General features: G+C 44.9%; 1 protein-coding gene across 1 annotated transcript in view; it reads left to right on the forward strand.

Moving 5' to 3' along the window:
* The window catches only part of sbf2 (SET binding factor 2), a 192697-nt gene extending 179725 nt beyond the window's left edge, over positions 1-12972 (forward strand). Inside the window, exons 36-42 of the mRNA XM_083794214.1 lie at positions 48-175; positions 5588-5812; positions 6554-6661; positions 7770-7966; positions 8531-8618; positions 8786-8917; positions 11870-12972. Coding sequence (XP_083650340.1) covers positions 48-175; positions 5588-5812; positions 6554-6661; positions 7770-7966; positions 8531-8618; positions 8786-8917; positions 11870-11968 — 977 coding nt within the window. The 3' untranslated portion in view covers positions 11969-12972. The remainder of the gene's footprint in view (positions 1-47; positions 176-5587; positions 5813-6553; positions 6662-7769; positions 7967-8530; positions 8619-8785; positions 8918-11869) is intronic.
* The last annotated feature ends 417 nt before the right edge of the window (positions 12973-13389 follow it).

The raw sequence follows: 13389 nt of genomic DNA on the forward strand, positions 1-13389 counted from the left end.
ATATTTAATTATAAATGTGTCTCTGTGCGTTTGTGTCTCTCTGTCAGGCACGCTGTTCGAGGACAAAGGTGACAAGCAGGCCAGGAAAGGCATCTGCATCTGGGAGAGCATCAACCGAATGCACCGACGGAGCCCCGTGTTCTTCAACTACCTGTACTGCCCTGCAGAGACGGAGGTGAGTCCTCCATTAGGCCTGTTATACTGCCCTGCAGAGACGGAGGTGAGTCCTCCATTAAGCCTGTTATACTGCCCTGCAGAGACGGAGGTGAGTCCTCCATTAGGCCTGTTATACTGCCCTGCAGAGACGGAGGTGAGTCCTCCATTAGGCCTGTTATACTGCCCTGCAGAGACGGAGGTGAGTCCTCCATTAGGCCTGTTATACTGCCCTGCAGAGACGGAGGTGAGTCCTCCATTAGGCCTGTTATACTGCCCTGCAGAGACGGAGGTGAGTCCTCCATTAGGCCTGTTATACTGCCCTGCAGAGACGGAGGTGAGTCCTCCATTAGGCCTGTTATACTGCCCTGCAGAGACGGAGGTGAGTCCTCCATTAGGCCTGTTATACTGCCCTGCAGAGACGGAGGTGAGTCCTCCATTAGGCCTGTTATACTGCCCTGCAGAGACGGAGGTGAGTCCTCCATTAGGCCTGTTATACTGCCCTGCAGAGACGGAGGTGAGTCCTCCATTAGGCCTGTTATACTGCCCTGCAGAGACGGAGGTGAGTCCTCCATTAGGCCTGTTATACTGCCCTGCAGAGACGGAGGTGAGTCCTCCATTAGGCCTGTTATACTGCCCTGCAGAGATGGAGGTGAGTCCTCCATTAGGCCTGTTATACTGCCCTGCAGAGACGGAGGTGAGTCCTCCATTAGGCCTGTTATACTGCCCTGCAGAGACGGAGGTGAGTCCTCCATTAGGCCTGTTATACTGCCCTGCAGAGACGGAGGTGAGTCCTCCATTAGGCCTGTTATACTGCCCTGCAGAGACGGAGGTGAGTCCTCCATTAGGCCTGTTATACTGCCCTGCAGAGACGGAGGTGAGTCCTCCATTAGGCCTGTTATACTGCCCTGCAGAGACGGAGGTGAGTCCTCCATTAGGCCTGTTATACTGCCCTGCAGAGACGGAGGTGAGTCCTCCATTAGGCCTGTTATACTGCCCTGCAGAGACGGAGGTGAGTCCTCCATTAGGCCTGTTATACTGCCCTGCAGAGACGGAGGTGAGTCCTCCATTAGGCCTGTTATACTGCCCTGCAGAGACGGAGGTGAGTCCTCCATTAGGCCTGTTATACTGCCCTGCAAAAACATTCGCTGTGAAATAATATATACCTATTCAAAGATTTGTGCCACATCTTCATGATTTAAAAAAGAATAGCAGACCTACAAGCTCGTAGCGCGCCACTCGGTGGCGCACTATGAGCTTGTAGATCTTAATTTGTTTTAAATGCTTCTAGATGGATAATGACATGATGCCCAAAATGGGGGCACCAGGTGGAAAGGGGCTGAACTGGTACAATAATTGTACACATGTATTTGAATTTAAAGTCAAAATGTTCTCTATTGCTACTTTCTGCCTTCCAATTGGTCCCCCTATCAGCCTATCAGCCCTACCTCTTGGCAACCGCAGGGTTCAAAGAAACCAAGGGATTGCCAAACCCATGAGATTAGTCTGAGCTCTGGAATGAAGTAATATTTCTTATTATTATTGGTTTGGAATGGATTTTCTGGTCATAAAGGAAGCATCTCTCTTGCCTCCATCCAATAGAGCGTTGCAGTCCCTCCCCCTTTCAGAACAACGAGTGGCCCAGGAAATGAATCCCAATGCATTTTTCCCATAGGCATTTCTTATTTTTTTTATTTAAATACCTTTTAATTAAGCATCGTACGAAGCCAACTCTTGTCGTGACAAATCATGACAACAAACACAATGTTTCGGGCCAAACAAAGAATTAGAAAGTAGAAATAAACGGCAGGTTACAACACTTTTTTGTTGTTTTTCTTCTTTGTAATTATTTGTTTGGTCCAAAATATTATGTGTGTTGTCATGATTTGTCACGACAAGAGTTCGCTTCGTACGACGCTTTAAAGGTCTTTAATAAATCCTTCATAAATAATAATAATAATTTAATTTAATCTATATTATATTAACAGTTACCCTTAAAACTAATAAAATGGCTGAAAAAACAGACAGATGTAGTCACTACAACCACAAATGTCCCAAGAAACTAGCTAGCCTAGCCACCCAGTTTGCTGGGAGAACAGAGCAGCTTCTTGCATTCTTTGTTTTGATTAGGTGTGGAGTAGCCTGAGCTAACGTGTTAGGTTTCTGGTCTAGAGGGGCGGGTCGCGGCTGAGATTTGCACACGCCCTGATTGGATCTCATCGATCTGTCCGTCACCCCCGGCCCCTCCTCTCCCCCCTAGTGCAGCGCTACGTCACATAATTTGGAGCGACGCCCACCCGGAAGGGTTGACTCCCACTTTTAGACCAGAGCGGCCAATGCGTTCCTCCAGGCTTTACATTAAAATGAAAGCCTGGTACCGAGGCTAGGTGTGGAGTGGTTTTGAGGCGTTTCCTATTCATGTCAGTCCACTTCCTCACAAACAGTCCGGTTCCGGATGTTGCCTGTCAATTCATCTCCATGCCCAAATATGGACGAATGACGTCATAGTATTGACAGCAGTATTGTCTTTAGCTAATAGCTATCCTGCAATATGACGTAATCATGGAATGACATCACAACCATATCATTGTTCTTTATAAATAACAGTGCGATGCACTAAACATCAGTTAGTGATTTGCAACAAGGGAACCTGAGCTGCCTTCATCCTAACAAGTTAGTCTGTAAGTTAGTTGTCAACGCTTGTTGACGGTGGAGCTGCTGTGTGAAATGTTTCACTGGACGACACATCTGGAAGGAGAACATAGGAAGGACCATGCTGCTGCTGTGGTGGTCGGACACGAGATCTACTGCTTTGGAGGAGACGGAAACCTGAGGAGACGAGATCACATTGAAGTACACGTCTTCAACACAGCGTCTTTATGTTGAAGGAAGTTGACCCCAGGGACCCCTGGAACTGGGGTCACTGGCCACACAGCTGTGCTGATTGGAGACACTGTCTACCTCTGGGGAGGTTATGCCTTAAAAAACTATACACATGAGTACTCAACCATCTTTATGCATTTGATGTCGATGCCCACAGATGGTTCAAACCACAGGTTTCTGGGACCGCTCCAGAGAGGAGGAGATACCACTCAGCCTGTGTGTTGGGGAAGGTCATATTTATCCATGGAGGATGGATCCAGACTGCACCCACTAATGACATCTACAAGTTGGACTCCACCACAATGGTCTGGTATTTAATCAACACCAGAGGAACTCCACCTCCTGATTCACACTGTCACTCTGCTACCATCATCGGGACAAAGATGTTTGTATTTGGGGGCTATGGGGGTCAGTACCACGACACCATCAGAGTGTTTGACACAGAGACCAACTTTTGGATGAACACACCTTCTACACAGCTTCTTCCAGAAGGACGCAGAGTTCATTCAGCCTTTACCTACAATGGAGTACATATTTGGTGGCTGTAATTATAACAATGACCATAACTTCAATGATCTGTGGACATTCAACCCAGAGACCTTCTCCTGGAAGAAGGTTGAGCCCAAGGGGAAACGCCCACATAGGATGTTTAATATGTGCTGTTGCATGGTGGGAGATCGTGTCATCATCTTTGGAGCAGACAACAGACCAGGTGACCTGTATGTCTTAGACTTCAGTCCGAGCCTCAAGACATTATGCAAGCTAGCAGTTATTCAGTACGGTCTGGAGCAGTCTGAACTCACACACAACATCAGGTGGGAACTGGCAGCCATGACTAGCAACAGCAGCTGAGAAAATAAACATACTGTATATTACCAAATAACAGCCCGTGCTCAAATAGCCGCCCAGCACCTAATAACGCCCCAGGTTCTGACACCATTTTGCGTAATAACCACCTCCTTCAAATAACCGCCCTCGGTCCATATAAGGGCTGTTATTTACAAACGTAATCAGCCTCAGCCCTCATTTATATTATTATATGCGTGTTCACCATGTTGAGTTTGCAGATCTCCGCACGCCACATACCTCACAACAGCAACACCAGTCCTCCACATCCATAAAATAAATCTATAGGCTATAGTTTCACAAGTGCCGCCCTGCAGCCTATGCAGAACCAATTGTTTTAATGCAAAGTGGTATATATTCTGTGAAATGTAATGCTGCTCTCCCATTGGCTTAAAAACTCGCCCCTTGAGAGGATCAAGGGTTTATTATTGTCATTCCCAAACATGTGGACTTTTTTTTTCACGCCACTATGGTATAAATAATCTTAGCTTTGTCTCTGTCAGCCAATACAAATTCTACTTGATGGGGCAGCGTATGGACGGCCCTACAGCATAGTGGAACATGCTATTGACCGTAAAGGCAGAGGCTCCATTTCACTGTATGTGTCTATAATTTTTACAGTGACAAAATACCCAAAAGGGGACCAAAGTATTAATTATTAGAATGTTGCCGGTTTGATCAACCCACTCACCACTCCCTCTCCCTCAACACCTGGTTGTTGAAGACACATAACCCCAGTGGCGCCAGGCAGAAAAGCGGTATGACTGTGGTTGTGCTGGGCATTGCCACGGTGGGAATTTGTGTAACAAATGTGTGTGCTCACTGCTCAGGTATCCAACCCAGGCTAAATTAAAATGTAAAACTTTCTGTTCCGGACGGTTAGCTCAACCGTCTGGGCACCTATAGGCTGCCAAGCCAGCCAGCCCGACGGCCTTTGCCGTGTGTCACTCCCATAGAGTATAAAGAAGGATAGAGACTGATCTGGCGCGAAGCTCCGCCCCCTCCGCTATTCATGTCAGTGGAAGTTTCTCTGTGGCGTTTTGAAGCACCCGGAAGGACCGTCTCAGAACGTCTACTTCGGCATTGGACCACCAAATATTGGTGCCCAAATGCGGAAGTGCAACCGAGCGCTCAATGTTAAAGCCCAACAGCTGCACGGGGTTTCCTCGTCATGAATCCACGGGTCCGCCTGCAGTCCTTCCTCTTACCACTAGGGCCCCGTGCTTCAACGTTGGAGCGCCTCACTGGCCCCTTTGATCACTCCCCATCTCTCTACCCCTTTCCTGTCTGTCTACTGTTCCCTGTCAATAAAGGCATAATAAAGCCCAAAAATAAATCTTAATTTTTTTTCCATGGATCCGTGGCCAAATGCATAACAATGTGGGGCTCCCTGATATGAAAAATGTTTGAGAACCTATGTTTTACTGTACTCCACCGGAGGATGCTTAACCCCTTTTGGGCGGGAATCCCTTTTGGTGTTAGCATTATGTTATGCTTTAGCTATTGAAAAATAGCAGATCTACAAGCTCATAGCGCGCCACCGAGTGGCGCGCTATGAGCTTGTAGGTCTGCTATTTTTGAAAAATCGAAGAACGACTGACATAGAAACATAGCTTTTTCAGAAAACTGTCATTTTCAAACAGACATTTTTAGAATCTGATCTCAGGTCAGAAATGGCTTAATGAATCCTCTCCGTCCCGTATAGGTCATCCTGAAGCCCTGTATCAGCGTCCCCAGCCTCACCAAGTGGGACTACTTCACGGACGAGACGCTGTCCACCGGTCCCTGCTACGACTGGAGGATGACCACGGCGCGCTCCGACAGCGTGGAGGAGACGCACGGCATCTCCACCTCCAAGAGGAGGATCGTCTGGCCCTGCTACAGCAGCGTGAGCCGCGCCCAGCCCGACGCCATTACCAAGCTGATGGCTGTAAGTGCCTCAAACTCCTGCTTAAGGCTCATACATAGTCTGGATTGTCGGTGGTGGGGTGACCACCGAACTACAACATGATGTCACTGAGCCGCGTTGAAGAGCAAACCACCGCCACCGCTCCAGCCCTTCTCTCTGTTTTTACTCACCACCGCTCAATGTTATTTCAGCTCCGGTGGTCAGCTCACCACCGGAGCGGTGGTCACCTCACCACCGAAAATCCAGACTATGAATGAGCCTTTAGTGTACATGTTTGTTGTCAGTGTCAGTGGTCCCTTTCCCACCGAAAGAACCTTGGTTCTGGGACCGGTTCCGTTCTCTTTTTCTTCTCTTTTATGATGGTTTATAATTTATATCACATCTCTATCTTCCGACCTGGGTACTGACACGCCCACTTTGGTTCCCACTTCAGGGCAAGAAGAGTTTGTTCTTTTTTGGTTCCAGAACCAACTTTTTAGGAATCTGATTCTGAACCAATTAATTTGGTTCTAAATTAGGGGAAAAAAGAGCGGAACCGGCCAACCCCGATGGAAAACGGGCGTGTGTGATGCTGTAGTATGATCATGTAGGGCTTTAATTTACGAAAGAATAAACACCCACAAAAAGTTAAAATATGGACAGTACAGCAGCGATTATATTTTGTCTTTCATTTTCCTCTCTTTCAAATCGCTTGCTTTGTGAGGGTACCTACCCTCACAAAGCATTGTTCTACTACAGCCTCTGTTCCCTCCATTCTTTCAGGACATTGAAAAGCTGGAGGCGGAGCTGAGCCAGGCGCCAGAGAGGTGGCAGGCCACGCTGGAGAGAGTCCGAGTCAGCATTCAGGAAGACCTGAAGCAGGAGGGAAATGTGAGTGTTGATCATAATACAATACCGTGTGTGTGTGTGTGTGTGTGTGTGTGTGTGTGTGTGTGTGTGTGTGTGTGTGTGCATGCGCATACGTACGTGTGTTTATGCGTGTGTGTGTGCGTGTATGTTACTATAGTATTTAATAAATAGACATCGTGATGACCATTATCCTGGTCTGAAAAAGGATTCAGGTTGGCGTTAGTGTTTAACACTATTACAGTTAGACATTTAGAAATGATGGTTAGGTGTAGGATTTTAGTTTTCTCTATTAAATGTAGAGAAAAGGGTGGCATTGTCACACACCAAGACAATTGCAGATCTACAGGCTCACAACAGTGTGAGCTTGTAGATCTAATACTCTTGGCTATTTTCAATGTCCTCACAAGTATAGTAATACAAACGTGTGTTTTTTTTTCCCCCACATAGTTTTATATTCTCTGACATATTTAACTTTACAATCAGGCTGAAACCTTGCCCACATTTGTAGTCATAAAGTCATAAATATGTCATAGATCACTGACGTCACTCTCTGGCAACATGAAGTCCAAGACCGTTTTATAGTTTGGGCCAACAAGTGGTCTTCCTCAGGGTTTTAGCAATCAACTTCTGACATAAAATATTTTCATTGCATTCTGTATCTTTTAATTTTAAATGTTATTCAAATACAAAATAAAAAAGTGAAAATATCAGATCTGCATTATTTATTTTTTGAGTGGTGCATCGACTCCATTGCATAGCTATGTGTGTCCCTGTGTCTGTCTGTCCGTCTGAGCACGAAAATCTGAAATACCTCACTAATTCCACTGGATGGCACTGTTGCGCAGCGTCACACACACACAGGCCAGGGAGGAGGGCTTGTACAGTACAGTACTACAGCACGAGTACAGTACAGCACCACTGGTTTTTACATCTTTAAAAAATCTTGAAAGTGAGAATTAGAAGGCATTTGTCGGCCTCAGGTCCTAATGGTGTGTGTGTGTGTGTGTGTGTGTGTGTGTGTGTGTGTGTGTGTGTGTGTGTGTGTGTGTGTGTGTGTGTGTGTGTGTGTGTGTGTGTGTGTGTGTGTGTGTGTGCGCGCGCGTGTCTGTGTCTGTGTGTCTGTCTCCAGCTCCGTAAGACGTCGGTGTCCGTCTCCGGTCTGATCCCCACCTCCGGCCTGCAGGCCTTCCAGCGCCGCTCCATGATGCACCTCCCAGACAGCGGGATGGTCCCGCCTCCAAGTCCTACCGCCGCCGCCACCAACGGCGTCAACCGTCGGGCCGCCACGCTCTACAACCAGTTCACGCCAAAGAACGAGGAGAACCGGTTAGTGCGTTTTCAGACTACCGCCGCAGTCTGAAAACCCACCTCTTCAGACTCCACCATGGCCCGTAGCACTTGCCCTAGCCTAGCCCCTTAGTTAGCATTTTATGTCGACTTAGATAGTATTTTAGACAGACTTATAGCTCGTTACGTAGACAGCACTAGAATTACATTTTATGTAGTCATAGCACTTTATAGTACACATGTATATTGTATAATAATATAGTATAGTATAGTTGACATGGATACTCCACTGTTACGTTCTTAGTTTATTCATGATTCATGATAACTACTTTTTATATATGTGATGTATGACATGCTTTTGTTTTTGCTTAAATGTAAGTCGCTCTGGATCAAGAGCGTCTGCTAAATGCCTAAATTTTATGAATGAATGAATGAAAGAATGAGCTAAATCTAAGTTACTGCAAGGATTTGCAAAACATCACCACCTTTTGGAGTGGTGGATATAATCAGGTTTAAGTACAGTATGTTCAGTCACTGTTTTTTACTGCCACTCACTTGCTATCTAGAGCCAAAAACAACAAACTACAACTACTACTTTTTCAGGTCCTATGAGGGGATTTTATACAAACGAGGTGCATTGCTGAAAGCCTGGAAACCTCGCTGGTTCGTGTTAGACATCACGAAACACCAGGTGAGTTTGGCGACACAATGTTCTTCTAGCTAAATCAACAAGTTCCGCTGTAAAAATTATTAGTTAAACGTGTGTGTGTGTGTGTGTGTGTGTGTGTGTGTGTGTGTGTGTGTGTGTGTGTGTGTGTGTGTGTGTGTGTGTGTGTGTGTGTGTGTGCGCGCGCGCAGCTGCGGTACTATGACACCGGGGAGGACACTAACTGCAGGGGCCACATAGATCTGGCCGAGGTGGAGTCAGTGCTGATGGCAGCCCCGACTATAGGGGCTCCGAAACACATCAGTGAAAAGGCCTTCTTTGACGTGAGTAACTCTGTTTTATTAACATTACTTCAGTGAAACTGGGATAAAGTCAATGTTAACATTACTTCAGTGAAACTGGGATAAAGTCAATATCAACATTACTTCAGTGAAACTGGGATAAAGTCAATATCAACATTACTTCAGTGAAACTGGAATAAAGTCAATATCAACATTACTTCAGTGAAACTGGGATAAAGTCAATATTAACATTACTTCAGTGAAACTGGGATAAAGTCAATGGTAACATTACTTCAGTGAAACTGGGATAAAGTCAATGTTAACATTACTTCAGTGAAACTGGGATAAAGTCAATGTTAACATTACTTCAGTGAAACTGGGATAAAGTCAATATCAACATTACTTCAGTGAAACTGGGATAAAGTCAATGTCAACATTACTTCAGTGAAACTGGGATAAAGTAAATATCAACATTACTTCAGTGAAACTGGGATAAAGTCAATATCAACATTACTTCAGTGAAACTGGGATGAAGTCAATATTAACATTACTTCAGTTAAACTGGGATAATGTCGATGTTAACATTACTTCAGTGAAACTGGGATAAAGTCAATGTTAACATTACTTCAGTGAAACTGGGATAAAGTCAATGTTAACATTACTTCAGTGAAACTGGGATAAAGTCAATGGTAACATTACTTCAGTGAAACTGGGATAAAGTCAATGTTAACATTACTTCAGTGAAACTGGGATAACGTCAATATCAACATTACTTCAGTGTAACTGGGATAACGTCAATGTTAACATTACTTCAGTAAAACTAGGAAAAAGTCAATGTTAACATTACTTCAGTGAAACTGGGATAACGTCAATGTTAACATTACTTCAGTAAAACTAGGAAAAAGTCAATGTTAACATTACTTCAGTGAAACTGGGATAAAGTAAATATTAACATTACTTCAGTGAAACTGGGATAAAGTCAATGGTAACATTACTTCAGTGAAACTGGGATAAAGTCAATATCAACATTACTTCAGTGAAACTGGGATAAAGTCAATATCAACATTACTTCAGTTGAACTGGGATAACGTCAATATTAACATTACTTCAGTGAAACTGGGATAAAGTCAATGTCAACATTACTTCAGTGAAACTGGGATAAAGTCAATATCAACATTACTTCAGTGAAACTGGGATGAAGTCAATATTAACATTACTTCAGTTAAACTGGGATAACGTCAATATTAACATTACTTCAGTGAAACTGGGATAAAGTCAATGTTAACATTACTTCAGTGAAACTGGGATAAAGTCAATGGTAACATTACTTCAGTGAAACTGGGATAAAGTCAATGTTAACATTACTTCAGTGAAACTGGGATAAAGTCAATGGTAACATTACTTCAGTGAAACTGGGATAAAGTCGATGTTAACATTACTTCAGTGAAACTGGGATAAAGTCAATATTAACATTACTTCAGTGAAACTGGGATAACGTCAATATCAACATTACTTCAGTGAAACTGGGATAACGTCAATGTTAACATTACTTCAGTAAAACTAGGAAAAAGTCAATGTTAACATTACTTCAGTAAAACTAGGATAACGTCAATGTTAACATTACTTCAGTGATCACTATTCAGTCCAGAAAATGAAAATCCTATTCGTACTTAGAAAGGAGTTGCAGTCAATGATGTTTTGACGCGTTTTCAAGTAATACAGAAAGTAAACTAGAAATTATTAGGGCTGTCAAATAAATTATAGAACCTCGAATAATCGACGACCCTGGAGGCAAAATGTGCAATGGATTGTAACAATATGCAGTATATCAGTAGGTGTGGACACAGACATGTCAACCTCAACACATTCCATGTTCATAAATCAGAGAAGTGTTCCCCACGATTCAAGCAACATGATTACTTTTTATCGTGTCCAGATAAAAAAAGACTCCATGCTGGACAAACCAAACCGCATACCGGTAATAAACTATTTGCAGAGTTTGGCTAACTTTGGACAGATCAACTATAAAGTACTGTAACAACTAGTCACCCGTTAATTTACCTGGGTTACATCTTCTAATAAATTTTAGTTCACGTTAGCTGTGTGCGTGCGTGTGCGTGCGTGCGTGCGTGTGCGCGCGCACACTGCCAGTATTACCTCTTACTGTTTCCCCCACTAGCTTCTACAATGTTTACAGTTTCCCCCACTAGCTTCTACAATGTTTACAGTTTCCCCCACTAGCTTCTACAATGTTTACTGTTTCCCCCACTAGCTTCTACAATGTTTACTGTTTCCCCCACTAGCTTCTACAATGTTTACTGTTTCCCCCACTAGCTTCTACAATGTTTACTGTTTCCCCCACTAGCTTCTACAATGTTTACTGTTTACAGTAGCGGTACCCCGTTTAGCAAGGGGCGGCGGTGGTTCAGGGGTAGAGTGCCTGGATGGTAACCGTAAGGTTGCCAGTTCGAACCCGGGCTCCCCCAGAGTTACTGTCGAAGTGTCCTTGGGCAAGACACTGAACCCCTAATTGCTCCCGATGTGCTAGTTGGTGCCTTGCATGGTTTCCGCTGCCATCGGTGTATGAATGGGTGAATGTAATGCACAATCTCTGTAAAGCGCCTTGGATAAAGGCGCTATATAAATGCACCATTTACCATTTACCATTTACCCCACTAGCTTCTACAATGTTTACTGTTTACCCCACTAGCTTCTACAATGTTTACTGTTTCCCCCACTAGCTTCTACAATGTTTACTGTTTCCCCCACTAGCTTCTACAATGTTTACTGTTTCCCCCACTAGCTTCTACAATGTTTACTGTTTACCCCACTAGCTTCTACAATGTTTACTGTTTACCCCACTAGCTTCTACAATGTTTACTGTTTACCCCACTAGCTTCTACAATGTTGACTGTTTCCCCCACTAGCTTCTACAGTGTTTGTCAGCCAGTTAAGTCTAATATCTAATGATGTCTGAATGTTGTCTCTCTGCAGCTGAAGACCAGCAAGCGTGTTTACAACTTCTGTGCTTCAGACGCAGCCAGCGCCCAAGTCTGGCTGGACAAGATCCAGAGCTGCATCTCTGATGCATGACCTCTGAACCTTGAATTCTGAGGTTGGGGTGTGCCAAAATCATCATCAAAACTGTAACTCTAGAAGGTGCCGCCAAGTAGCTATGAGGGCAGAGACATGACTTTGACTCGACTCGGCTTGTTAAATGACATCAATAATGTGGACCACAGTGTGAACTAAGTGCCTGGTAGTGGAGGATGTATCCATCCATCCATTCTTTCATATACCTTTATATGCCTGTTATTCTACAGCGTATCAGGCAGGCTTGCAGCTTTTTGTTTGAGATGAAGAACACTTTGAGTCCCTGCTGTCAGCTCGGGTATGGAGCACAGCCTATTCCAAGCGTTTCATGCCTTGGCATTCAGCGTGACGACTGATTGAGGAAATGAAAAAGGATGTGATATTGGCTGGCCACTCCCAACAAGCACATTTGACCGTGGCGTGCTCACCGTTGGGAAGCCAGGCGGGGAAGCGTTCTCTCTGTCGCTGCGTTAGAGACACCTACCAGTTGGTCTGGGTGCCTGTTTGGGCACCGTGGGGTAGCGTGTGCTACACCGTGGGGTAGCGTGTGCTACACCGTGGGGTAGCGTGTGCTACACCGTGGGGTAGCGTGTGCTACACCGTGGGGTAGCGTGTGCTACACCGTGGGGTAGCGTGTGCTACACCGTGGGGTAGCGTGTGCTGCACCGTGGGGTAGCGTGTGCTGCACCGTGGGGCAGCGTGTGCTACACCGTGGGGCAGCTTGTGCTACACCGTGGGGCAGCGTGTGCTGCACCGTGGGGTAGCGTGTGCTGCACCGTGGGGTAGCGTGTGCTACACCGTGGGGCAGCGTGTGCTGCACCGTGGGGCAGCGTGTGCTACACCGTGGGGAAGCATGTGCTACACCGTGGGGTAGCATGTGCTACACCGTGGGGGTGAAACTTCTCCTCACTGTCGGGTGAAAAGTCGTTGTGACTGGTGATGTCATGGTGATGCCATGGTGATGTCATGTGTACCCGAGGATATTTGGTTTTATACCAACCTCTCCAGGACCAACCAGTGGGTGTCAGCAGTGATGGGGAAGGGGGGGGGGGGATTGGCAGAACTAAATTGGGTGGAAAATGAAAAGGGCAAAAAAAATAAAGACAATAAGAAAAGGATGTGATAAGCTTAACGTCAGGGGATTGCACTACCAAGGCAAGTTTAGTCTACTTTAGCTGTAAATATATCAAAGCAATATCACTGGCCATTCAAAACTGTGGTGGATTCAATTTTAGAAGCAAAGAAATATAGAATATAGAATTTATATCAACTATTTTACTATGAGGAAAGTTTGTTGCTGCTTAAGGAAAAGTGTGAACTGCCAAAAGAAACTCAGAGATTTTAATGCACAATACGACAAGGCAATTTGTTTGCACTTACCGTAGCTATATAATATGCACTCCTTATGGAATTTTGATGTT

This window comes from Protomyctophum parallelum (assembly GCF_964188405.1).
Source record: "Protomyctophum parallelum genome assembly, chromosome: 2".
In the NCBI taxonomy this organism is placed as follows: Eukaryota; Metazoa; Chordata; class Actinopteri; order Myctophiformes; family Myctophidae; genus Protomyctophum; species Protomyctophum parallelum.